We start from the raw sequence: 27998 nt of genomic DNA on the forward strand, positions 1-27998 counted from the left end.
CTCCTAATCCTGCAGACGCATTTTGGGAGGAAAACAAAAATCAGAAAGAGGTGAAGAACGTTTGCGTGAAACCCCAAAATCGGATAATATCTGGCAGGGGAGCCCCGTGTTCCCCCCTCATGTAGCCCTCACGTGGGCACTAGGTGCCGCACGTGCCCCGCGCAGGCGGGGGCGTGACAATTGGAATGCTTCTCATGAATTCGCGTGGAATTCCCTGTAACTTCATTTGTGGATTTACTCACCAGCTGGTCCATACAAGCACTAAGGTTGCCAAACATCTCCATCATTTGGTTGAAGATTTCCCTCTGTCCAGTTGAAAGTGACTCCATGGACTTTTCTAGCTTCTCCACTCTTTGATCCATAGCCAGGCTCTGATACCACTTTGGTATATACTGGCTGGCTGAGGAAGGATTTCCTTTATCTATTTTTGAAGGATTGTAAAGAAAGCCCCAAAAAGATGAAACAAGATAAAATACTCTGGTTACTTCGAGGGAACTAGAACCTCCAATGAAAACACCAAAGCGCTGCGAAAAGATAAGCATGCTTGTTATTATTCTCTTCCTTTTTAAATAGGCCACAATACAATCAAAGTTCCCAACAAAATAGGAAAAATCTTAACAACTAGTTGACTGCTAATTCAATTCAACTACAAATCAGAAAATAGTTAACACGAATATCTAGAAATCAGGAAGATTTAAACAGAAAATAACAAAAATTATTTAGAGTCCTAATGACTAGGAATTCTTGAATGTAACAGCTCCTCTCACGGATTTTTTTTTTTTTTTTTTTTTTGGAAGAGCTCTCGGATGATGCCCTAGGAAGAGGGAAAGAAATCTTTTTATAGATTGCTAGAGTCAGTGACCAAGTAACTTTCTGCCCTTTGTCATGAATCGCAGTTTAATGGCCTCTAGGACTTGTTTGGTTCGTAGAAAAAGAAAAAGGAAAGTGTGGTCAACAAGAAAATAAAAAAAAAAACCTCTTGTTTGGTTAGAGTTTTCAAAGAAGAGAGATGGAAATGTAGCATTCTCATAAAAATATGATTTTCATGTTTCATGAGAAAGAAAAACACATGAGAAAGATGAGAAAGTTACTTTCTCACCATTTTGGAATTTGGATTTTTTTTCTAAAACTATCCTTAAGCTATTAAAATTCATGGACAGAGTATTTTTCTTTATTAAGGATATAATAGATATTTCACACAATTTCTTCAAGAAACCAAAACCAAACATAAGCTACTCTGAAATATACCACTTTTCCATGATCAATCAAACATACCAAAATCATTTTTTCAAGCATCATATTCTTATAGATCAGCTTTCCAGAAAAAATATTCCGATGAGAAAAAATTCTTCCCACGAACCAAATGAGTCCCTGATGTTTCGCCCTGCTGCTTCCTTTGTTTTAGTTCTCCCAGGCTATTACATATTCTAAAATCTTCCGATTTTTATTGTACTATTTTTTTCTGAAATTCAAACCTTTACAATGTTCCTGATTTCAAATCTTTTCATCTTTCATGAATCATTCCAAAATCCTAAGCTTGTGACTAAGCTTCCGGACATTGTGTCTCTTGTTACTTTTTGTAACACTAGAGTTAGAAGGCATTTTGTGAAAAGGTGTCGTCGGTATCTGACATTGTCTAGAGGAATGCTGGTAATGAGAATTGGATAACTCACTGCAGATGGCATTTAAGTGAAGTACAACATGGTTTATTTGTGTAGAAGAACAATCAAATGATAAGGTGAACAGTTCATCTTAGTAAGCTATCAAAAGGTATAGAGAGGATAGGCTTACAAATTATTGGAAACATCTTTCACTTAGAAAGTTTTTCCTTCTGTTACATGAATGTTGTTATGGAGCTTGGAGAATTAAGAAACAATAATCTGCAACAAACGAATAAAAATGCTCACTAGTTACATTTCGTAGGAGCAACGCCACCCGATGCAAGACCCCTGGATTTGCTATTAATGCTTACATTTAATTGGAACTCTCCAAGTGAACCCTCCCTGTTCTTTCTCTTCTGCTGGTTGAGCTGTGTAGTTTTTCCAGTCCTCAAGAAGAATTCTCAGGTCATAGAGTTTATTTGCCATACCAACGCAGCAGTTTGCATGCATTGTACAAACCTTGTTTAGATTCTTGCTAGGTTGACAAAACCCACCAAAATAAGCTGTGTCCAGAAATTTTATCTCTAGTTGGAACTTGGTGAAAAAATTGCTGTCTTTTTTCATTTTGTTTAATACCGTTTGTTCATGATCGCCTGGATACAGTTTCCGAGCCAAGTACCAATACTTGTAAAATTCAATTGTTTGTTCACAAGATTTCACATAGACAAATCCGTTATTGGGATAATTGTGTAGATCAGAAGAATTTCCATTGAAAGAATCACTAGCTATCATGAAATTAGAATTGCCAGAGAAGTGTTGGAAAGGACTTCTGAACCACATAATATCCATGTCCTGCCAGCCAAAAGTAGATCATGTTAAAAAAGATGACCATGTACATGGAAGAGGTTTACTTAGGAACTCATATTTTTGTTCTTTAAAATGATTTTACAACATATATGCACTATTTATTTTAAAAAAAAGCATCAAGAATGCATGCCATTGTTTTGTCCAAGAAAGAAATGTAATCAAATGCAGCATTTAGGTCCTTATACCAATATCATAGATGATCGCATGGTATCATTTTCCAATTATGCATCTCATCTAGATGTTCTTTAAGAGAAGAATGAAAACCCTTTGAACTGTCTTTGAAAGTCATTAACAGTTAATTTGAAATTGAGGATAACATTAGAGTAACAAAAGACTACCATATATGATAGTGGTTGTCACCGGTAGAAACTCAGCGCAAAAAAGAAAAAAAAAGCAGAAGATTTTATGCGACATACCGTGAAAAGGAAGTTGTGTCTCAGCTCCAAAACAGTTCTTAGGAAATCAAGCCGCCTCCACATCATCTCCAGGTAGTCTCGGGTCATGAATCTCTTCTCAGCAGCAAAATTCATGCCTTTAATGTTGAGGTAATAGCAATGAGGGTGCTTTGTCCGGCATCGGTCAAATGCCTTTGGATCCATGGCCACAATAACCAAATTCTTTAGAAGTTGCTCTGTTTGTTCACCAATATGGAAACTCTCAAGAAAAAGATCGAGGATAGAATTCGGCTCCGCCCATGCTTCATTAAGTGTGGTTAGTATGACTGTGCTATCATTCATCGCAGCATCCTTCAACACCCTGCCCAAACCTTCATAGTCCACAGTTTGCTGGCACAAGTGAAAATTTAGTCAATATGAAATCAGAAATTTTGATAGGAAGGTACAGATTAGCAGCATCTTAATTATTTATTCTAGCTAGATGGTGAAGTAACTTTGATATATATATATATATATATATATATATATATATATATATATATATATATATATATATATATATATCTTGGGGAAGCTTCAACAAAGAATCCACCAAAAGAAAAAAAAACCTGTTAAGAATGGTTATCTTGGTGCTTTTTCTTAGTAGAAGTTAGACTTTTGGCAAACCAGACAGATTTAGAACTGTCAGTCCAAAGTAGTTGTGCCACTATTAGGACAGATATATGTACTTGAATATCTTAAAAGCGAGCTTATCTTGCTGATTAGTTAATAAAATTTGCTAGGTCATTAAAGCGGATCGCCAAAAATAACTAGCAAGTGTCTTAGTATTCAAGTTGAATTTGAACTGCTTCAGACAAATCCTTGGTTCTAAACTATATCCAAGTTCCATAGGAAGTTGATGAAAACCACTGAATTTTTTTTCCCTACATGATTATCCAGGATGGAGTATACTTTAATACATGTAAGACTTCTAACACGCCAAAATTTTTATGGATCAGATGGTGGAAGAAGACAGGCGAGAGGATGCTGGAAAAGAATGATATGCAAAGCCTGTGCAAGGCTTTGAGCCCCTGACCGATGCCATCGTCTACTTGCGGAAATGCATCGAAGATCTCGAGGTTCAACAGAAAACAGCCAGAGAACAAGGTCTTGAGTCACAATGACAAACAGAACAACTGTTGAGAATTCTCGTGGATGCTTCCTACATCAATCCAACCTATCTTCCTGGTGGCACGAAGGTGCATAGCAGTGTGGATCATGTTTGAGAACATGATCCACACTGTCCTTTTTGAAAAAAAAATCATGGATAACTGACTGATTATATGTAAAATCCATGGTTCAATCTTAATCACTCCATGTTGGATAAGTTAAAGAGGATTGGACATAAAATTTAGATAAAAGAAAACAACTATGTTAGTGCAGCAATTTTTCATTATTGATATTAACCGGAATGTTCCATCGTAATAATTTTGTTTTCGTGACTTATATTTCGATCAATAGATCCAACAACTATGACTTTAGAGAAACTCATGTAATTTTTTATGGTCTTTATCTTAATCCAATAAATGATAACAAATCAAAATTCAGAATATTTTGTCTTGTTAATATTTTATTGCTACATGCAGATCCATTTAGTAAAATTAATCAAAGACAGTATTAGGATCCAAATTTCAGACAGTTGGCTCAAGTTATGGGATTATATCCATCATTTCCTCCCTACTGCAAACTGTTGCAAAGTTTTTGGCCAGATAAGGAGGGAACTAGTCATTGCCAAACTAGATAAGTACCATTCTGTCAACCTCATCTTGGCTGACGAGCACGAAAGGCATGTGCCAAAGTCTTGGTGCCACTAATATCTGAGCCGGCATGGACCAAGATTTTGGATTGCTGTGGCTAAGAGTAGTAGATGAGAAGTCATGAAATAATGGAGAGGATATTGACCAAAATTTCAGGGATATGAGATTCTTTTCAAAAAATATTCCCATGAGCAATAGGAACCTTTTCTTTCAGACTGCAAAATTAGATGCCTGCTTCATCTCATCAACTTCATTTCGCAGTGCCTATGCTTCTTGAACAATTGTTGATTTGGAAGAATGAATGAATTGGGCCCAAATTAGCTCCCTTCTTAATAATATTTATCATATAATTACATAACATAATTTTTTGAGTCTTTGATGGTCCTAAGCGCTAAAAGAAACTTTATTAAACATCAGAAAGGCAGAAGCTGCAAGGTGGGAGGAGACAGAAGGGGGAGAAGGAGACTAAGTATATAACAAATAAACCTATCGAGAGTAAAAACGAGTTCCAAGAGAAAGCATTAGAAAAGTAAAGCCAAACAAAAGAACAACTAGAAGGTAGTGGTGCAGCTGTTAATGGTGCAAAAAGAGAGGTGCATATATACCTCAGTTACCTCAGCTCGGAACCCCCAGACTCGTAGCCCTTCTATCCCTCCAGGTTGTTGCATCGACAGGTATGATAGTATGCATGCGGCGGCGGCGAATGCTCCGAGAAGGAAACAGATGAGAGGCTTGAAATCATTCAGCTTCATCATCCTTTGATGTGTGAGGCTTCTTTTTAGGAAGAGAGGGAGGAAGGAGGGGAAGATATATATATATATAGTCATGTTGCTGGAACTGTGTCGAGCATTGCTTAATAGTAGTTTTCCTAAATTACGTCTCGATAAAGCTGTTATAAATCTTACGAAAAGCCTGTGTTATTAACAACTTGGGGAGGTTTGGATGGATGGAGTTGGGCTAAAGAGAGATTTTTTCAATGGGATGAGAGGGTCTTTCTCTGACGGGACTTGGGTAGAATTTTAAAAGTCGTAGCCGGCTCTCGCTCCGGACCGGCCGGACATAGTTCTTCGAAAATCTTTTAAAAAAAACAAACGATGTCATTTCGTGAACTACTTTGGGTGAGAATTCCAGTTAAGAAGGTTGATTAAGCAGCAATCACCTTGACTTCCTTCGACCTGCTTTTTTTATTTTTTTAATTAAAAAATCAAAGAAATTAATACAAAACATGTTTTTTAGATAAAATAAACGCAAGGAATTTTTGCTTTTATTCTCCCAACTCTGCTTGGCGTGTTTTCTTACATTATATTCCCAGAGGATATTGTTGTTTAAGACCATCCAATGGATGTGTTTTCACCTCTGTCATGTTTTTTTTTTATGAACACCTCATATCATGTTCAATTTGGTGATTTTAAAATTCCCTGAGTAGCAAGTTTTATGATTAATGTATAAATTTTTTTTATATAAAACGCTTACAACAATGAGATGGCACTTGAAAGCACCCTTTTTTTATTTTTCTATCTTCATTCATTTAGATTCATTTTACTTTTTTGAAAAAAAAATAGCTTAATTTTATGAAATGAAATTGTCAACCCCGGACCTCTTGTACAAGTCCCATCTTCATTCTATGTGGAATTGATGGAGAAGGAAAACAATAGTAAGGTCCATATCATGTATGGACGCAATTATAACAATAAAGACCTTTTACTAAGAAAAAACAAGGTAATGAAAATGAAAGGATGAATAACAGTTGTGACCTTAATACAAATGAGAAGAAAATGAGTGATTTGTACTAAAAATACCTTCTTTTCAGGTAAAAGTGCATATTTATGATTTAAACTATTATTTGTTAACACTACGGCCAAAAATTTAATGAAAAAGATACTATTGCAATGATGATTTGAGGGTGTATATTATACATGCAAATAGTAATGTTTTAAAGAGAAATTTAAATCAAGCATCCTCACGGACAATCATAGGAAGCAATATTTGTAGGAATATATGTGCAAAAAAAATCCAATTCTAAAATAAGTTTTATCTTTTTAGCAAGATTATACAGAAGATCATATGCTACAACAATCTATCCACCATATTATTCATTACATGTAATTAGAGTTTGGCATGCATTGTGTAATTTGCATGTGCAATATAAGGGCATGATTTCTTTTTTATAACTTAACATGTATTAGGATTTGTATTTTTTCCATTAGAGTATTGGCTCTTTTCTTGCTAATAGGTTATGATGATCCATACGAACATATGTTTATTCCCATATTGTCTATACGCTGAGTAAATATTAGATACTCACATAGAGCCAAAGAATTCAAATAATACATTCTGGTTATCCATTTTGGATAAAGTCCTAGACTGTAACAAATGATATTAGAGTGGATCTGATCTATATGGATTAGGAAACACTGCAATACGAGTCTATTTGGGCTTGGGATTAGATCTGAATGGATTTGTATCCTTAACCTAGCAAGGATGCCAAAGCTTAGACGATGGAAGTATGTAAGAATCTATATGAGCATATATTTTATCTCATATCAACTATGCACTGGATAGATTTTGGGTGCTTATATAAAAATCTATGTGATATATGTGTAGGACCCACCATAAGTTGGAGACAAGGCCCTGGAGACTAGCATGCACGGGCTTCTTTGCTTTTTTTCCCATGTCTATTGGTCTCTAGCATACGGAATGCAGGTGCATTCTAAGAGATGAGGTGAGAGAGAAATGGAAGGAAACAATAGGAGTCTAGATTAGTTGGAGGTTTTCTAATTTTTACGATTTTTAATTGGGTATAAGAGAGGAATAGGAGCACAGTGGGCTATATTTTTTATAAGGAGATAAATTAGAGCTAATAAAAGGTGGAGCTATCTTACTAGAAAAGAAAAAAGAGGGTGGATTTGAGACATTTTGAGAGGTGAAGGTTGGAAAAAAATGAGAAAACTAGAGTCGAAGCTGGGGTGGAGTGGAAATGGAAGAGTTCCCATTGTAGTAGTTGGTACATGCGCTGTATTAGGAATAGGGTGGGGAATGGGAGGAAAATCCAGTTCGGAGTGGTTGAGAGGCTCCACGTTTTCACGCGTAATTTCGGGAAGTGGGAACATGATGGGCCATGCTCTACAAAGAGTATCCGACTTGGTCTCTTCATCTCTTGGACAGCTTAAGTTGAACAATATTTAGGTGGCCGTCGGGTTGGACCAAATAAACATGGGTCAGATACAATCCAAGAGATCCAAAATCTAGATCTAACTTTGACCCTTTTGTTAGGCCAATAATTTAGTCTGATCCAAAATAGATTCAAACAAGCCTTACAAATTTGACTATTATGGTTGCCACCCCTATGCTAAATTGGAGCCGAACTCTAGGGCGGAGTCAAAACCCAGAGCTCAAATATTTTAATAGTAGAATTAGATTTTTGCTCATAATATATTATATATCAACGAGAAGAAGCTTATAGGGTCTGCAATTTACTCGGTAGCTTGGAGAGGGTTCTATCCGACTTGCTTTGAGTCGCCGGCAAGCACGGGTCTTGATTTCAAAACTTGAAGTGGATATAAAGCGAGTGCAAATAATGATAAAATCCGCTCCGAATTCGATCCAAAAATAGTAACTCTATTAATTCCTTCCCCGCCCTTTGATCTAGTTTCTCTGCTCTCTCATTCCGTAACTTTCGTCTTCCAGTCGTTCTCTCACTTTCCAATCAAACCCTAGCCATAATGTCACACCACTCCTCTCCAAGCTGATCGGACACTAACTAATCTGCCACTCTCCATCCATACATAGATTTTTATCCACTAACTCAGTATTAAATCGATTCTTTATTTTTAAATTTTATTTTGCCTACTATATTATAATCATATTTTTTTCAGTTCTCATGGAACATCTTGATACAATTACGAATTCTTGCTTCAATTTCCATAAATCTGAACTACTTTAATTTGTTCTTTTCTATACTTCTAATTTTCCAAAAAAAAGTAATTTTGTTTCTTATATTTTTATTTTATTAAAAATTTAGTTTGCTACGTTCTATATTTAAAATTTTTATTTATTAATTTTATATTTAAAAAATAATTTTTATAATTTTATCTGATCCGGCCCATCCAACCCAACCTTAGTTTTACCCGACCAGTTCTGCCCTTAGGTTCAGGGTTATAAATATATAGTATCCAATTGCTGGATGGGCGTTAAAAACGATCTGCTTGTAGCCTCGTTGCATACCGATTTGTTGCCAAGAAGCTCGAGGATCGTGTTAAAAAAAAAAGAAAGCTCAAAGGTTCATAAGAAATTAAGCAACGGAAATTTTTTTCTACGTTGAAGGAGGGAGTTTCTTGGAAAAAGGGAACTCCAAATTGGAATCAGGAGCATGTTTTTGTTATTTTTTTTATGAAAAAAGTGAGCTTCTTGGCAAAGGGAAATCATGAGTCAAATAAAATATTAGAGTCAAACAATAGAATGTAGTCTCAAACTTCTAAGAAGAGAGACAATGCAGTGGGCCTCCGGTGTCAGGAAAAATAATATATTAAGTGAGCCAACTGAGAGATATAAAATAAGAATAAAAAAAACATATTAAAAGCTACCTTTTCATTGTTGGGTGAAATTTGGTTAAAAAATTGTTTGGTAAAAAAAACTCCAGATGGTTGCAAGGTTAAAACTTGGTTGGCTTTTTTTTAATTTTTTTTGGTGTTTCCCTTTCACAAGAAATAAATCTAAGTTATAGAAAGAAAAATAAGGGACAACCAAATATATCACGGTACAGACTATTTAATTTGTGTTTCACAGGAAATGATTAACTTCTCACTCAAACCAACCGCTAGAAGTTAGTGTGTGGTGATGACTAATAAAGAATATTGTCATGATCAAGATTTAGGTGAAAATTGTAGATTGAGAGAAAATAATAGATGGAAAGTACAAAGCACCAAAATATAAACATAAAAGATGCTTCTTCCTTTCCTTCCGCATTGCTGAAGCCCATTGGCTCAGTAGAAGATAAAGGAGAGGCCCATGGACCCAGTCCCAGCCCACAAGAGAATACAAAGGCCGAATACCCAATACAGTGCAAAAGCTGGCATGCAAAGGCCAATTATCCTCTCTCTACATGTTATTGGACACTTCAGTGGGATAGCTACGAGTCTTCTCCTTCCCCTCTTCGTCATCTTCTCTTTTCTGGCTTTATTAGATGTACTCATACTAGAACGATGTGATATATATGGCATATCAAAAAAAAAAAAAAACAATCATTGCGAACTCATTCCTATAGCAAAATTAACAGCTTACTATGGCCTCCAAATTGGTATATTTATGTATCAGAAGGACAAAATCATCTTGGAAGGAGACTTGTCCACTTTGACATGGATTATTTAAGAAGCTATTTCCTACTTTGTCTATTTTTTCGTGCAATCATATCTTTAGGGAAACTAATCAAGTAGCAGATTGTCTAGCGAGTATGGCAAGCACACAGCAAGTGGAAAAGATCTGGACTGAAGATTTTTCTCTTGTTTTGGCAAACTGCATTAGAGCTGATGTAGAGGGCATTTCTCTCATACGTCTGTAGTGAGTCATCTCCTTGCTACCAAAAAAAAATTAAAAAAAGGGTCATTACAGATTGACTGTTGGCCCAGATTCAGGCCCAAATAGACTCCATGAACTCTATCTCAAGAAAAGGACGGGGACTATAGGAGTTTAGAGTTAGAGGCCCCTCGTGAGATGCAATCTAATGGAAACCAGCACAAAGAAGCAGTAGAAAGAACGATACACGCCCATAAGACTCAAAAATTACAAGTTGAGAAAAGCCTTTAAGACCAAAGTCCACGACGCCAAACCTTATGCACAAGCTTGCTTTTGCAGTTTTTTTTTTCAAAAGGTATTCTCTTTAGTGGTTCAAAAAAGTTTAAAGAGTCCGCTAAATTTCTGAGCTCATCAAGGATAAGTTTTGGAATGTAAATAATTGAAAAGCCAACTAGGCAAAAAAGGAAAAAAAAATCATACAAAGTAGATCTCGAACTTAGCTCAATATGCAAATGACATGATCGAGTTGGACCTTACGATCTAAAATTATAACATCATTATATAGATGTAGATTTTCTGATCTCAATGTTTAATTGGGTTTTGATCTATACTTTGCTTTAAAATTGATTTAATCTCCTCAAGAGTAGGAGTTTCTTATCTAATTCCCTTTTAAATTTAAATAGTAAATATTAATTTGTTTATTTCATTCTACATTGTCTTCCTTTTCTTCTAATATGATCTCTTGATTTTCAATTTTCTCGCCACGCTGGTCTGGAGCAAGCTTTGATGTCGCCCTTAAATATTCAAGGCGCATATTATTTGATGGATCTTCATGTATTTTGGTTGGATTCATTTTCTATATTGGAAACTGCTTGTGCTAGCAATGGGACATAAACTGATCATTGTTCTCTCACTTATTGCACTCCAAGTGCTAGTAAAATCATGTGAACAGAGATTCTTAAGGTACAGGGATTAATTTTCCAATATTTTCTTCTTTCATGGTTCAAGCTGAGCTATGTGTTGCACTCCAATCAATTATCGAAAATAACCACGTGACATGGCCGCATAATTTCTAGGGGCATGCCCCAAAGAAATATGCAAGACCTATTGGATAAATTTCAAAGCATAAATCTTATTTCAGAATAGAACCATTGAACTCAATAGTAATAAAAATTCCTGCTACATATTGCTCCAGTGGTATCATATACATTTTTTTTTAATCTCTTTCTAGCAAAACCAGCTTCAACCAAGAGCTAAGAGTCTCGAGGCTCTAAAAAAAGAAAAACTGATATAAGCTAACCAGCTTCGTAAGAAATCCCCCATACAAGTACACTAGTATAACATAATGCAATGGTATATGTAAAATAAATAACATAGATGTTGAAGGTTTTGAGCATAATGTCAAGACATGTTCGTATCATAAAATCAGCAATACTCAAATGTCGATGTCATCTAATAAACCAAATATGGACCAAAATATGCTAACCATAGTAAATATCTCAGCTAGATTTTCAATTATCTTTTCATCAATTATTTCAAGTGAGACTCAATGACAATCCCGGAATGTCTGTTCATCTTTTTGATTTTGGACTAGCCACGCTATGCTCCAATTCATGATCAGTGAATCATATCAAGTGCCTGCCTTGACTAGTTATAGATACCACATTTCTGTACGTGATACGTGTAGCTAGCCATGGGCAGGAATGTGCAAACTCAAATGCATTCAAAATAATTACTGCAAAACATACTTATATATACACATGATTTCAGCTAACAGGAGAACATGCAAAGGGAATTCTTACTTGGGCCGACAACGGCCCAATAGTGCACCTACAATTCCAATTGCATGTCAACTATCCACATCTAAGCCTAAGAATTTCCAATCAGTTTCACATCAATGGTTATCATAAGTAAGGTGTCCAGTCCTGCGACAAAATTGACCCAAAATCCTATATCTTTTTCAAACCATCGCTAATTCAAATAAATTATCTAATTTAATATATATAAGGAAAATTAAGATTCTTAACCCAATCCAAGAGATTGAGTGCAGAAACCAAACTAGATGGCTTTCTGGTTGGATAACTTTTAAATTTCTCATTTAAAGTCTCTCTCTCTCTCTCTCTCTTTTAATCACTGAATTTTATATTTTTTTTCTTGATAGTGATTATAGGGGATTTTTTATTTAGAATTTTTTTTGCATATATATCCTTCTAAATATTGAAATTTACATGAATACCCTTCTAGAATTAATATTTATATATAACCCCTTATAAATACTTATTTTGCATGTATACCCTTTATTTGCCTTTTTTCTTTTATATGTGCCTACACCATTTAACGCAGTCAAAAAATTAGCTATTTAAAATTAAAAATAACTGAAATATTCTTAATGGGTAGATATGCAAAAAAAATATTTATAAGAGTATATATGTAAATAATACTTTGTGATAGTATCATGCAATTTCACATATTTAGGAGGGTTTACATACAAAAAATTTTAATTTTATTTTTTCTATTTCAATTTGATTTAACACTTGGATTTGTCTAGTACCTGCTCCTCAATGTTTTCCATAAAAATATAGCTTAAAAAAAGATTGATTCAACAATTAGATAACAAAAGAGTTATGAAAGTTCTTTTACTAATTATGGGGTCATTTTACTTTATTCTTCTTCATTTATAACAACCTCCATATTTTATTTCAGCAAAATATATTTTATAATATTTATTATTATAGATATATTAAAATATAGAAAATAATTAAAAATATTTTATAATATTTATTATTATAGATACATTAAAATATAGAAAATATTAAAATCTAGTAAAGGTATACGATATATTGCAATGATCAAGCTTTCTTACTACTGCTACGCTCATGGATGGAAAAACAGTATTAATCATCCTCAAGCAAAATTATTGAAGGACTTCGATCCCTTCAAACTTATCAACAATCTCCACGACTATGCGGTAGAAGGCCACCCTAGACAAATCCGAGTGTTAAAACAGCCTAAAATAGAAAAAAATAAAATTAAAATTTTTTGCATACAGATTCTCCTAAATATGTGAAATTGCATGAATATCCTCGCAAAGTATATTTGGATATATACTTTTTAAATATTTTTTTTTCATATCTACCTATTAAGAATATTTTAATTATTTTTAATTTTAAACTATTAATTTTTTAATGGCATTAAATGATGTGGACATATATACAAGAAAAAAAATATATATACAAACAAAATAAATATTTTATAAAAATATAAATATAAATATTAATTATATAAAAAATATTTATATAAATTTTAATATTTAGGAGAGTATGTATATAAAAAAAACTCTCATATTTAGTCACTTATGATTGACCGGATTCCACAAGTCTCGGCTCCCGTACACTTCCCGAAAGGACCCTTCTCCAAGAATGGAGTCATAGACCCTTCTCTAAGAAAACGCAATTACCATCCTACCCTTCCGCTCCGACTTCCATTGTCTGTTACCCGTAAATAACTCAAGATATCGAGGCTATTTACGTCATTCGGCCACCAATTAAAAATCCGGAGCCCAGTTCCGGAAGGAAAATGCTGTGTACCCGTAACCAGACCCAGATTTTTGCGAACCGCTAGGGGTAAGACAGATGGCGGTGCCACTGATGAACCCCATACTTTATGTATGGCGTACAACGACCCGGTTTGTTGGGGCCCGCACCGGCTACGCTAAGGGGTCCGCGAAGCGGTGCCGTTCCGAAATTTCTCCACCTCTCTCTATTCGACCTCTTGGCCGCTCTCCTCTCGACTCCTCTTCGCCCTCGCTGAAACGTATCAGGGTTTCTGGGAGTAGACCCTCATTCGTTCCGCCCCAACGCTCGATTTTCGTTGTTCGGAGGAGGAGGATACGATGGCAGAGGACGCGGTGACGCCCAGCCCATCGCCCGCGGCGGCGGCGGCCGCGGGGACGATCGGGAGCTCGGTGATCCCGATCGTGAACAAGCTCCAAGACATCTTCGCCCAGCTTGGCAGCTCCTCGACCATCGATCTGCCTCAGGTGTCTGTGATCGGGAGCCAAAGCAGCGGGAAGTCGAGCGTGCTCGAGGCGCTCGTCGGCCGGGATTTTCTACCGCGGGGGTCGGATATTTGTACTAGGAGGCCGCTCGTGCTCCAGCTCGTGCACTGCCCCCGGCGTCCGGAGGCGGCGGAGGGGGCAGAAGAGTGGGGGGAGTTCCTCCACTTGCCCGGGAAGAGGTTCTGCGACTTCTCAGAAATACGGCGCGAGATCAAGGTGATAAGGGTTTAACACTGCGTTGTTTAGGGTTCTTGGATCGATGCACTTTTTTCCCTTTTCTTAAGAGTCGTGTGGCATGGCTTCTTGTAAGAATTGTTAAGGGTATATAATAGCTTGTTCTCTGCATTACTGTTTGTTTACTTGTTCTGGTGATTATTGGAGATATTTTAGCGGAGAGGGGATTATAGGATTATATGTTGAGAATGCCATTGGCATGGATCTTCCTTTCTTTCTTTCTTTTTTCGGTTTACCTTTTTAAACAGTTGTAATGGTTAAGAAAAAAGTTGAATTAAACATAGAACTATATTCCTGGGTCTGACAAGAAGCTACATATGATTGCCAATGCTTTCTGTCAGATATTTATGTCAACAAAAGATACGGGTGCTGTTTCTGGTTTTACTGGCAGGTTCCTTTAGCTACACCATGTTTAATTGCTCGATAGAAGCTTTGCTGCATTTAATCCAGATTTTTGCCAAAGCAATTTATCATCTTCAGTGTTTTTAGTATATCGTAAAAAATCTTTCAAGCATCATAAGATAGAAAAAGTTTTTTGCAACATCATGGGATCAAATGCAGATGTAACAATACCTGATATGGATTTTATTTCACTTGAAAAAAATGTTTGTCACACAGTACTTTTGTTAATGCTGTTGAATTAGTAGTTTTGATGGTAAACTTGTGTTTAACTCTGTTAACACCTTGTTTCTTCTCTAGCTATAAGATATTGTCTTCAATCTTGCAAAAAATCACTATCTCAGACCTTTTGACTAATTTTAAGCCTTAGCATCTACCTCAAGCTGTTAATTTCTATGAGTTGTAACCTTATATGTTAATTGGTTTTTCTTTGTTTAAACAGTGCTCCTGTTTTCTTGGTACTTAAAAACTCACTTTCAGATAAATTATTTTGTGGTTGCATTGTTATAGTCATTGTTTTGGGTATTCTGCAATAATTTGTCATGGTGGCTGCGCCTTTATCTTGTGCTAAGCCATGGACATACTCTTTATTACTTGCAGGCTGAAACAGATAGGGAAGCAGGAGGGAACAAGGGAGTTTCTGACAAACAAATTCGCTTGAAGATTTTTTCACCAAATGTTTTGAATATTACTTTGGTCGATTTGCCTGGAATAACTAAAGTGCCAGTTGGTGACCAGCCAAGTGACATTGAGGCAAGAATTAGAACTATGATCCTGTCATACATCAAACACAGGACTTGCATAATATTAGCAGTCTCACCAGCGAATGCAGATTTAGCAAATTCTGATGCACTTCAGATGGCTAGGATTGCTGATCCAGATGGTGAGTTTATCAAAGAAAAAAAAAACCAAGAAGCTTTTTGGTAATTTAAATATCAATTTTGAGTTTTAACCATTTATTAAACAATACTAGCGGCTGTGGTAAAATAGTGGAATGACCCTTTTTTTCTTCGTGAACAGGTTCTCGGACTATTGGTGTCATCACGAAGGTCTTATTTGTTTATTTTATAATTCTATGTTCTAAAATTGTCATAGTTAATCTGGGACGAGACATAACTTCCCTCTTTATTGTTCAGTTAGATATAATGGATAGAGGTACCGATGCCCGCAACTTTTTATTGGGAAATGTGATCCCCCTCAAACTTGGATATGTTGGTGTTGTGAACCGTAGTCAACAGGTACCTCTTTTAATTCCATGAAGTAGGAACTCTAAAATGACCAACCTTCTGTTGTATTTTCTCAGTATATTTCTGTACATATTTGTAATTGCATACAAACAGTTATTCATATTAGTTTTCATGTACTATTCCTGGAAGGAATACAAACAAGTGAAACAATGCTACTTAGCTAGCAATAAAATAATTGTTTGAAGATGAGCTGTTGTAACTTGAAACCCAGATGCTTAAAAATTGTTCGACAGCAACTATGAGTTTTGACTATTTACTATGCTCCATCAATGCATCATAAGTGATGTGTTCCAAAATGCATTCATATTCTTCATTTAGCTGCAAAGGACTTCTATGTGCCTAAATATTGGTTCAAACAAACAAAAGCAATTCAAAATCAATCTTAATTATCCATTTAAAATTTTTAAACCTTTTTATCCTAGAAAAATAATTCTATGGGCATCTAAGCTATTCCCTTATATTGAGTTTCATATTGTGTTTTTGAAGATGTTCGCAGAAGTCTGAAAATACATTCATGTGTATGTAAGTACTTATGTTAATTAGAAACCCAAGAAAAGTTATGTTAAATTATTGACACCTGTAATAACTGGAAGTGAGAAGTTGGCTGGCAACCTTTTCTTTTTATTTTTTTCTGAAAAAAGGGGTTCCAATCTAGCCAATTCATAGATCTGCACACTTCTGTTCATGATTCTCTAATTTATTTCTTTTTCGATGATGCAGGATATTAACTTTAACCGTAGTATCAAGGATGCATTGGCCTTTGAAGAGAACTTCTTCCGCAATCAGCCTGTATTTTTCTCAGAAACATTCTTTACTTTTCTTAATTATCATTTCTTTTTAAACATATATGAAGTCCTCGTGCTGTTTGTAGGCATATCATGGTCTTTCTCACTGCTGCGGGGTTCCTCAGTTAGCCAAGAAACTGAATCAGGTAAATATCACAAATGATTTTTATCATGCACACCAAATGATCATTATTGCAATAATTAAGCTCCTCTTTGTTGACCATGAGCAGGAGGCTTTTCCCTTCTTTTTAGCATCTGTTTATCTGAAATTTTTGTTATACTTTTTAGCTCCTTAAAAACAGTTTCTGGTCTTGCACCGTTAATTCAGTTTGGTTATTAGCCATTCAAATTAATCCCGATGGAAAATTCCTGAAGGCACTATTATCTGCAGATTTTAGTACAACATATCAGGGCTGTCCTTCCAGGACTGAAATCTCGCATAAATGCTCAATTGGTGGTTGTAGCAAAGGAGCATGCTGCTTATGGTGATGTTGCAGAGTCAAAGGTATATGCTTTATTTTTGTTACTGTGGCGTATAGAAATGATACCCTTTACATATTCAAATGCCCTTAAATCATATAAGGATTGATAACCTTGATGGTCTACACAGTATGATGCTTTTATCTTGTCACATCATAGATCACTTGCAAGTATGTGATAGCAAAGGAGTGTCATCATACATTCTTTTGAAAGGTCTGATCCTCAATGTCCCAAGTTGAAATTAAGCATTTTGGCCAAACTTTCAAAAATAGGAAATGCTTGCATTCATTTCTTTGGAAAGGTACAATAAAGATGCATGCCTCATCAATGTCTCCCATTGTGGATTTTGTCCTATTATACAATTATTTAGTGAGAATCACTAGGGACTGGATGAAGATGGCTGTCATTCAACTTTCTTTGATGTTCACTAGGTGCCTTAGAATCACTTTAAATAAATCCTAAAAAAATATTTTCACATTCGCTAAAATACCTTAAACAAGTGGCCAGCCTCTCCAGGAGAAGAGAAGAGAGGCGCAAGTGAAAGGTTGTATTGTTACCTCACTCCTCTCTCCTTCTCTCTACATTAAGGTGTTCTCACTAGCAAAAGAAGGCTGATGTGACAATTTAAACAAGTAATCCCACATTGTTGCTCATCTAATCCTCCAATGACTCCTAAGATCACACTTTAAAGAACACACTGTGGACCTGACACAACACTAAGTTAATAACTAAAGACCAGAACACGGGATTGGCTTCTGTGGAACTGATTTTTGTGAAATATCATCCTGAAAATGGTGTCCTATGATGCATGTGAAATGTCACAGCTCTGATGCATCAATGTCTTTAGAATTTTAAAGAATGCATCATTTTTGAGATCATGCAATTTTTCTCACTATAAGGTATCCGTTTTGCTATGGTTGGTCAGCTAAGAAGATTATGCTTTGGAAAGAATAAATTCTTATGTATCAATCCATTTATTTCAACAATGCATAAAAAATGTTGCTTGAATATCAAAACTCATGCCACAATTGCACAATGCTGACATTTTTTTAATATGGAAAGGGTTGATTTACTCATTTGAATATTAACCTTCAACAAGTACAGGAATCTGCTAATGCATCAAGAGAGAGACACTAAAATCTTGCATTGGTAAAGGATTAAACAAGCTAAAATAATGGCCTAAACAATGCAAAGAATATTGGTTTTGACAACAATAATCCACAGATGTCAGATGATTTGAGTTATTGCTAAACATAATGTTTTAGATATATTACAGCATTTGCTTGGCATGCCTTCAGTACATAGCCAGAAATGCTAAATGACACTTGCCAAGAATACTCTCACTTGAGCATCAGCAAGCTTTTGTTTTCAGAAACTAAACTTTCCTACAATTTAAAATACTTTTTTTGTAATGCCTTACAGACTTTATTTTCTCACCAAGTATGAACTTCTAAGGACTTGCTCCTGTAAATTTGCAATCATGTCCTTCAGCTCTCAATGATGCTTGTATGCATTTATAGTAATGCTTTGATAATTGATATATTATTATTAATCATATGATATTCATTTTCTGTTTGATTTTTGCTGCAGGCTGGTCAGGGAATCAAACTCTTGAACATTCTTACAAAATATTGTGAAGGTAATTGGTTTTGCTGATTTTCTTATAAACGTTCTGTCTTCTTTTTACAATCATGAGATCATGCTGTTTTTCACAATTCAGTTGATGTATATGTTCTTTAAGTTTTCCAAAAGACCTGATCATGGAACTTGTGTCTAAACCTTCTATTATGTTGCAACCTTGTTGTACAATGAATTCATAAGTGCAAACTTGCACCGAAGAAAAAGACAAAAAAAGCAAACGTGGGGTGGTATACTTGTCAATGCTTGAATTTATTGTACTTCTATTCACACCATATTTGTGTGTTTTGTTATGTATTATTTACATTCTTGGAACTTGTAATTATTTGTTTGTTGCAGCTTTTTCATCAATGGTGGAAGGAAAAAATGAGGAATTGTCCACAGCGGAGCTTTCTGGTGGAGCACGAATACACTATATTTTCCAGTCCATCTTCGTGAAGAGTTTGGAGGTCCACATAATTACTTTTACATGTCAAGTTTGAAATATTATCTGTTAGATATATTTCAAACTTCCACCAATTTTTATTTTTAGAGCTGTTCACTACCTACTTGATTTTGAAAGTGCCTTTCGCTTAGAACAGTTTAACCAATAATATTTATAGGATTTTTATGTAAATGTGCTTTTGTCTTGGTTGCTTCACTTTTGAGCTTTCTTTCTTCCTTTATGTTGAATATCATTGGTGACTCACTGTGTTCTTTTGAAGGAAGTTGATCCTTGTGAAGCCATAACAGATGAAGATATCCGCATGGCTATTCAAAATGCAACTGGTCCTAAAAGTGCTTTGTTTGTACCAGAGGTGATAGCTGTCCACTGATGCCATTCTTCTTTGGATGCGAAGAAAAAAGATTATACATTATGCTTTTATCCTCTTATTTGAATGCTTACAGTGTCCATTTTTCTGGAACAAACATTTAGGTGCCATTTGAGGTTCTCGTACGAAGGCAAATAGGCCGCTTGTTAGATCCAAGCCTTCAGTGTGCAAAATTTATATATGATGAATTAATTAAGGTCTAGACTCATTCCAAATTTAAAATAAATAAAAAAATCTAAAAACTTTAAACTCAGTACTGAATTATTCCTTTGCCTTTTCTTCTTCAACCTCGTTGTAGATGAGCCACCGTTCCTTAGCTAGTGAGCTTCAGCAGTTTCCTGTCCTTCGAAAGTGCATGGATGAGGTAATCGGGAATTTCTTAAGAGAGGGCCTTCAGCCTGCAGAGACGATGATAACCCACATTATTGAAATGGAGGTTTGGACAAGATAGTAGTTTTATTCTGTTACTTTTGTGCATGGTGGATACTTCTTGCGAATCTCATGAAAGAGAACATGCCTGGAAAGCTTGCATTCATCGATACTACCTGTTTTGCATTTTTTTTCTTCCAATTCTCAATTTTTGTATGCTGACTGCTAACATTCGCTCCTTAATTCAGGTTTGTATGTTATGAAGGATTTAACCATGGTACGTAATACCAGTCCGAATTGGGCGGTATGAGGCGTACAATACCATACTGGTATTCTGTACGGGTGGCGTACCAACACTCGGTATACCAAAAAAGTTTCATACCATACCGTACCGACACTGTGCTAGTATAGCACTGGTACGGGATCTGGTACCAAGACGGCGAATCTTGGTTTTAACTGTTGGTATTGATTGATGTATTGGGCAAATGACTGGTACTTGATTGGCCATTTTAACATGCTTCCACACTTATATTTGTTTTCTCATGATGTAAAGCCTACGGGTCCTTGATGCTGACTCTCATTATTGAAGCCAGGAGAACTGTTTATGTGATTGTTCATCAAGCATAGTGTTAATTTCTGCACCTTATAACTGTACACCAAAAAAAAAAAAGTTAAAAAAAACCTAAAAGTTCTTTGTTCACCCTAGTAGGTTGCCTCAAGCATTGAAGATAACCCATCCAGTTACTGAAAATAATACAGGTCATTCGTGTTGCATGCAAACTCAGTACAGATTTAATAGGGCCCATTCTCTTTTATGATCTAAGCATATGGATGAAATGAAATATTGAAATGGGTCCCTTGGACTCGTCAATTTTATGGCATGCTGAGCTGAAGCATGATGTCATAAGGGTAGACACATACTTGGACCTCATTCCAATTTGCTATGAAACTAGTTTGGTTTTAAACACATCCCTCACTGGATTATGTTGTAAAGAGGCTTGTTGAACTGTCTCAACAACTTATATGAATTGTTAAAAACCCTGTATGTAACACTACTAAGGGATGTACCCTCTGATCCCCAAAAGAAAGGACAGTATCTTACCGTAAGGTGCAATATGCACCAGTACTTTACACATGCTCACCTTCAAGCTTAGACAATGAAATAACATGTATTTCCTCTTTTGGCACCAATGAAATGTTTTCCTAGATGTAAAAAATGATGAATTGCCAACCTCTTGAGCTTATCTGGTCAATAGCTTTGAGAAAAATTGGCTGATGTCTTGTGCCATTTGATGCTGTATTCTTACTTTCTAAGCTTTACCTGTAATATATTTGTTCTTTTCTTGGAATTGGGCCATATGCATTTTCATTGATCCAGTGGACGTGCTGATTTGAGTACTTGATTTTGCAGATGGATTATATAAACACTTCACATCCAAATTTTATCGGTGGCAGTAAGGCTGTAGAGATTGCACAGCAGCAAGTTAAATCTTCAAGGTTATCAGCATCAGTGCCGAGATCTAAGGTGCTTTTTTCTCTTTTTCTTAATGTTCCTGAGTATGCCAAATTTTGAATCTTTAATGTTTCCTGGTGTTTGGACTTAGAGCTGAACTAAGAGAAATAATAACTTGTGTTGGATATCACAGCATATTTGCTTTTTCACTATTTTTTGTTTTAATGTTGTTTTATTATATAGTGCTATATTTGTTCTCTTATTCTTAAGTAGCTAACCACATAGTAGACTTAGAGGTATGTTAATTCTATAAATGTCTATTTATTTTTTCCCCTTTTTTGTCCCTTTTTCATAAGACCTTATTGAGAACATATAGTAATACTGTTGGACTGGCTAATTGTTTGAGAATTTATGCATTCCACATTTGCTGCTTTTAGTGGAAGTATATATCTTTTGAGAAAACACAAATTTGCAAACCCAACCATAACAATCTGGGACAGGTTTTGACCTTCTAAGATCAGATGTATATATCCACAGGTCCTTGGTCTGATATGGGTTTCAAAAAATAGACCCATTTAGTTCAAAGTCTTGGCTACCTCGACATTTTGATTTCATGCCTTGTTGTTTCATGCAATTTTCATTCTTCCAAGTCAAAAAGACCAACAGCCCTTTGGAAGAGCAATAATCATGTTTGGCCTATTGGGCATGTGATTCCTCTTTCTAATGCAAGGTTCATCCTGACATTTTATTGCTCTTTGGTATTATTGTCTATTGTAAGTTTCATTTAAATCTTATTATGGTTTTTGGGTGTTGTTTTTGTCAAATAAGCTTTAAAGTACATCCTCAAATTGGAGAATGGACAACATGTTTTTGGATCACAATTTTAAAAACTTTTTCTGGAAAAAGACAAAGCTATTTGCTTTTGGTACAGTCTTCTTTCAACTCATTTTAAGCATGATTGTTGTTGCTAAAATCTATCTTTATGAACTGTATTTCTAGTTCAGATAATTCAGTTGTGATATTCTTGTTAGATGAGAAGCCCACAACTTAAACCTCGTGATTCATTGTAATCCAACTGCATCTGAACATCTGTCTTCTTATTGTAAGATGATTGCACGTGTATTTGCAAATAGGCCAATGAGATGGTTAAAGATGTCGTGAGCATTTGGTTGGGAAGGATAATGATCATTCGACAACTATTTTTTGCTATGCGACCTACAAGCAGATGCATGTATATATATTCAAGAGTTAAATGCACAGGTTATAATATCATGCCAAAAATTTATGATGTCCCTGTTGTTTTCTTTAAACTTTGTCCTTTTTTGAGATATCCTTAACAATATTATTTTTGGAAGAAAATATCAGGTACTAGTTTCATATAAATAAAGAAAAATAAAAGGAAGGTTTGTTGTTGGAATTGTCATAGGGTTTCATATAACAGTTGAGTTTGAGCATCTATTCTATGCCTTAAATTTTATTGGTGAATAACAAATCACCTTATATTATTTTCTTAACCATTATTTTGATTTGCTTCAGAACTGGGTTAATCCTTTGCGTGAAAACTACTGTTTCTTTCCCTGGTATGTTTTTGGCTTTATCTTGGAGTAACAATATATGTTCTGTTGCAGGATGGAATAGATTCTGATAAGCTACAAGCATCTGAAAAGAGTCTGAAATCTCGAGCTATCCTTGCCAGATCTGCTGCAAATGGAGCTATTTCTGATGCCCTTCAGGTCAACTTTTGTTTCTATGCTGTTATTGTTAATATTTGATATCGCATGAGATATGCAAATATGTTCTGTCTATGCACTGTCCAGTGACATGGTTTTCTATCTTCTGCCTTCTGGGTAATGACCAGGGAGTTCGCCCTTCTGGGGATTCTGAAAGGCCAGGTTCATCTGGTAAGTAAAATTTAAGTTTAATTTAGAGCAAGGAAAGATGTAAAGTCCAATTCTTTGATGCCTTTGATCATTTTCACTATTGAAAAGAAAAAAAAAATAAGGAGTTGGATATCTTATTTTCTAGGGAAAAGTATTAGAACTTAATGCAGCATCTCAACTCTATCAAATAGGAATTTTTATTTCTTATTATTTGTCGCATGCACTTGATATCTGGTCAATTTTAGTTGCATTAATCCCCTCCTTAGCCGCCGTTGTGCATTCTTGTGTGCATAGATATGAAAATTTGGACTTATATTGCAACTACTTCACCAAACTTCCTCAGTACCATCCGATTTTGTGATTGCAGGAGGTACAACTGGATCAAGCTGGGGCTTTTCATCAATTTTTGGTTCTAGTGAGGATCGTGCATCTGGAAAAGACAGTTCATTGAACAAGTCTTACAATACACCTGCTTACACTGTTGAACATTCCCTCACTATGATCCAGTTAAGGGAGGTAAGTGTTCTTACAACTTGTCTAACAGCTGCTCTACTTCGTTATTTGGTTGCATGCATCCAGTGTGTAATTTATGTTGTTATTGGTCAGCCACCAGTCATCCTAAAGCCCTCAGAGAATCAGACAGATCAGGAGGCTTTGGAGATAGCTATCACAAAATTGTTATTGAAGTCGTATTATGATATTGTAAGAAAAAGTATCGAGGACTCTGTGCCAAAGGCAATTATGCACTTCCTGGTAAATGAGTTATTTAGTATATAAAGAATCTGTTAATCTTTTTGTGTTTATTCTTTTATTCCAGCAGGCCCATGTGTTCTTTAAGTTATGAAAATCACCTTTTCTTCCAGGTTCTGCATAGTTGCCTCTTGATTTCAGATTGTCTAACATTTTAGAAAAGTTTAAACTTCATCTGTAAGGAGAATATATAAATGTTCTAGGCACTTAAATAAACACAGAGATTTAAAGTCGTCATTTTAACGCCATTAAAAATGAAGTGCAGTATGGTTAGGTTAATTTTGACTTGAAGATGTAACTCTAGTCTAGTCAAGTCATGATATTGATTTATATGCATGTGGTATTTTGTTTGGTTGTCATTGCTGCATAACTTTCTGTACTTTTAAGAAAAATATTGTTGTAAGATGTAACCAATGTTCTAAGTTTTGGTCCTGAGCCCAGCCTTACTAGAACAATATGGTAGGTATAGTTCACGCTTGCACTGACACATTGGTATGATATTAGAGTTGGGATAGCAAAACCAGGTGTTGGTATGGAGGTGCACTGTGCCGTTGTATGGGTTCCAAGTCCCATGCTGCCTGGTATGGTTCAATAATTAAAGCATTGGATATAGTTGCATTATAGAACTACTAAAATTTCATGATAGCTGCAACTAATGTTGTGGATTATAGATTTAGGTCCCTTTTGGCATTATTTTTGGAGGGGCAAAGAGTGCTTCTTGGAGGGGCAAAAGCTCTTTTAGGTGATTTTGATGTGTTTGGCAAAAATTTTTAAAAAGCTTTCTACTTTCTCTAAAAGCTAATAAAAGTCTATTTGGGAAGGCTCCAATTTAGAACTTTTGGGTAAAAGCTCTACTTTAGATACATCAGGGAGCTGTTTTCATTTTAATAAAAATTCCACAAAGACAACAAACCTAAGATAGTATAATAATGATATAAGCAGTAATATAATATAACATAGTAATAATAATATAATATTACAATACAATATTATGATAATATAATAATGTTAAGTTATTATAATATATTATAATAACTTATCATATATAGTTATATTATGTTTTACAATAATATTTTTATAGTACAATAATTTACAAAATATTAGAAGATTAAATTTTTATAACATTTTTATTATACTATAATATAATAGTATTATGAATATTATTGTATTTTATATTGGATATTTACTTACATTATATAGATTAAAATATCAAACTAAATAACTTATAAATTAAGAATCCTTTATAATAATAGTTTTTAATAATACAGATAGATAATTGAAAGCAGTATGCAATGTCTTTTATTGTCATTTCCTAATACTAAAAACACTTTCTTAGTTTAGTTACCAATAGATGTTAAAGTTTCATAGTACTTCAGAATTATAGTTACCAAGCTGTGATAAGTTTTTTATTAAAAGCTCTACCAGTGAGAGGTCTGCTGTCCAAAGCTCTACAAATGAAAAAACCTCTACTGCCTATAGGCGAGTCTTTCATATCCAACAACATAGAAAAACTTAATCATGAATTATCATAATTCCTGTAGCTAAAATATGGTGATAGGTGGAGTTCGTTAACTTAGTAACTGGGAGGAGTTCATAGCTCATTGCTTCCTCATGCATGTGCAATATGAAAGACAATAGTTGCATATTTACATGTATACTGGGTGTTTCCGCATGCACTTTGAGACATTTGCTCCTTGTTTTCCCAGTTTGGCAAAATGATTCTGTTCCTGAATGTGCTTCCCATGAACACCAAATTATGTCAAACACATCCCAAGCCTTGTATGACATGTTATTGTGGCTTGTTTTCATTGAGTACAAACTTACGGTTACTCCTATTATCTTATGCAACAATCATCGTTATGTTATTATGTGTCCATCTTGTTTCGTGTTTCTTTTCCCCCTTTTCCTATGTAAATATATAATCCATACTAGATATTTTCTAATATTAATGACAAACAAATGTTTTAATGAATGATCGATGTAGACTTGTTTCAGATTTGGATGGATTTAAATTATTTGAATTTGTCTGCTTGATGTTTCAGTTTGTCAGCTTGATATTTCACTATCGGTTCCTTGCATAATATGTTGGTTGCTTGCAATGAAATATTGCGTTTAGAAAAACAGTGGTGACAGTGGAAACCCCATATAATTATAGTTATAGTTAATACTTGTGAGACAACTAATTCCCTTGCCACCTGTCCAGGTTAATCATACAAAGCGGGAGCTGCATAATGTTTTTATTAGAAAACTTTACAGGTATAATGGCTTATCACTCTTGAAACTAGGTTTATAGGCCCGTTTCATTTCATTTATTACAATTCTCAATTATAGCACTAAACTTCAATGTCCCCACAGCTTAAACTGGGAAATTAAGATCCATCAGTATATTATTGTTCTCTGGAAAAAGAAAAAAAGGAAAGAATCTTGTGTGATGGTTGTGTTGTCAATGTAGAGAAAATCTCTTCGAAGACATGTTAAGAGAACCCGATGACATAGCTGCTAAAAGGAAACGGATCCGGGAGACACTCAAAGTTTTGCAGCAAGCTTACAGGGTAGGTGCTATTTATATCTAAAAGCTGGAAGACTAATGTGTTATTAAATATTTGCATCTATGCTTCTGTGTTTATTTCATTCTTTTGGTGACTAGACATTGGACGAGATACCACTTGAAGCTGAAACTGTTGAGAAGGGTTATATTCTAGACACTGATGGAACTGGTCTGCCAAAGATCCATGGGCTTCCTTCATCGTTCTATACTAATAATGACTACAGCGCGTCGTATGCTGCTTCTCCCAAGAATCCCCGATCCAGGAAGATAGCTTATTCAGGAGAGCAACCATCATCATTGTATTCAAATTCTGATGCCAATGGATTGGGATCCTATCCAAGAATTGATGCATGAGTTGTTGGATCTATTGAAATTCTATACTGAAGTTTAGTGGTGCATTAAAGCATGCACTAAGTTGGTTTTGCTTCCTCAAGGTAATATCTAAAGTTTTGTTATTCTTTAGTGCTGGCTCGTTTCCAGTGAGAGCAGTGCACATTAGATATTTGCTTGATGTATAGTAAATATATTCATTTATTTTCATCAAATTTGTTAAAAAGTTCACCAATGAGAAGTAACATGGCTGTTTCCTTTATGATTTGAGAAGAGTTTCTTTTTTTGTTGCGGATTTGCTACTGAGTTGTCAGACCCCATATAAGAAAGCAGTGGTGTAAGCTTCTGGCACAACGTTTTTGATGTTATTTATGTACGTCAACGTCATGCTAATTACTGTGGTCTCGTGTCAACATTTGAGGTTGTTTGTATCAGTCCTGAAGCATTAAAATGCTGTATTTCCTCGGGAACTGACTTTCAGTTTGTATAGCTTGTAAGATTGGACATCAAATTTTGTGCGTTTAAGCATTATCATGAAGTGCTTCTTGTATGCTTTATGTGGCATGGAGGAGTCTACTTCCCTCTATCAGGACAAGAGCTACAAATTAGCAGAAATGGGCTTGCCTAGAAGAGCAGGCTGAAGTGGAGCGTAGGCTTGATGTGTTATATTTAGATGTCATAATTTTCCCTCGGGTTTGAAGCAAGACTAGTAATATCAATCCTTCTTATACGGCTAACAGATTCGTGGGCAGTTCCATCCCCAGCTGTCGGGGAAGATGGTATGTTATTATCTCATGTGTCTAACCGCCCGCCTGTAATCCTCTGCATTTCGATGCCTTATGACAA

General features: G+C 35.2%; 2 protein-coding genes across 4 annotated transcripts; one reads left to right on the top strand and one right to left on the bottom strand.

Annotated features, from left to right (window-relative positions):
* Nucleotides 1–1731: 1731 nt before the first annotated feature.
* On the bottom strand, nt 1732–5622 carry LOC103716153 (uncharacterized protein At4g15970-like). Of its 2 annotated transcripts, none has more exons than XM_008804040.6 (3): nt 5274–5622; nt 2885–3253; nt 1732–2453 (listed from the first exon to the last, which is right to left on the bottom strand). In XM_008804040.6, the coding sequence occupies exons 1-3, from the start codon at nt 5484–5486 to the stop codon at nt 1962–1964; spliced, it is 1074 nt and encodes a 357-aa protein (XP_008802262.4). In that variant the 5' UTR covers nt 5487–5622; the 3' UTR covers nt 1732–1961. The 2 variants fall into 2 exon arrangements, with proteins under 2 accessions (XP_008802262.4, XP_008802261.4); XM_008804039.6 differs by having other exon boundaries at nt 5265–5610.
* An 8240-nt stretch (nt 5623–13862) lies between these two features.
* Nucleotides 13863–27414, top strand: LOC103716152 (dynamin-related protein 3A-like). 2 transcript variants are annotated; one of them, XM_008804038.6, is made up of 20 exons: nt 13863–14443; nt 15461–15743; nt 15881–15909; nt 15997–16098; nt 16828–16896; nt 16979–17038; nt 17284–17397; nt 18963–19011; nt 19350–19459; nt 19715–19807; nt 19927–20019; nt 20121–20258; nt 21603–21716; nt 23273–23377; nt 23503–23545; nt 23892–24040; nt 24131–24277; nt 26478–26530; nt 26727–26826; nt 26922–27414. In XM_008804038.6, the coding sequence occupies exons 1-20, from the start codon at nt 14063–14065 to the stop codon at nt 27174–27176; spliced, it is 2487 nt and encodes an 828-aa protein (XP_008802260.1). In that variant the 5' UTR covers nt 13863–14062; the 3' UTR covers nt 27177–27414. The 2 variants fall into 2 exon arrangements, 1 of the variants encoding a protein (XP_008802260.1); XR_015972008.2 differs by having other exon boundaries at nt 13911–14443; nt 26630–26826.
* The last annotated feature ends 584 nt before the right edge of the window (nt 27415–27998 follow it).

Source organism: Phoenix dactylifera, chromosome 12, assembly GCF_051530095.1.
Source record: "Phoenix dactylifera cultivar Ajwa chromosome 12, Ajwa_hap1_PhDact_Kaust_v1.1, whole genome shotgun sequence".
NCBI classification, from domain to species: domain Eukaryota; kingdom Viridiplantae; phylum Streptophyta; class Magnoliopsida; order Arecales; family Arecaceae; genus Phoenix; species Phoenix dactylifera.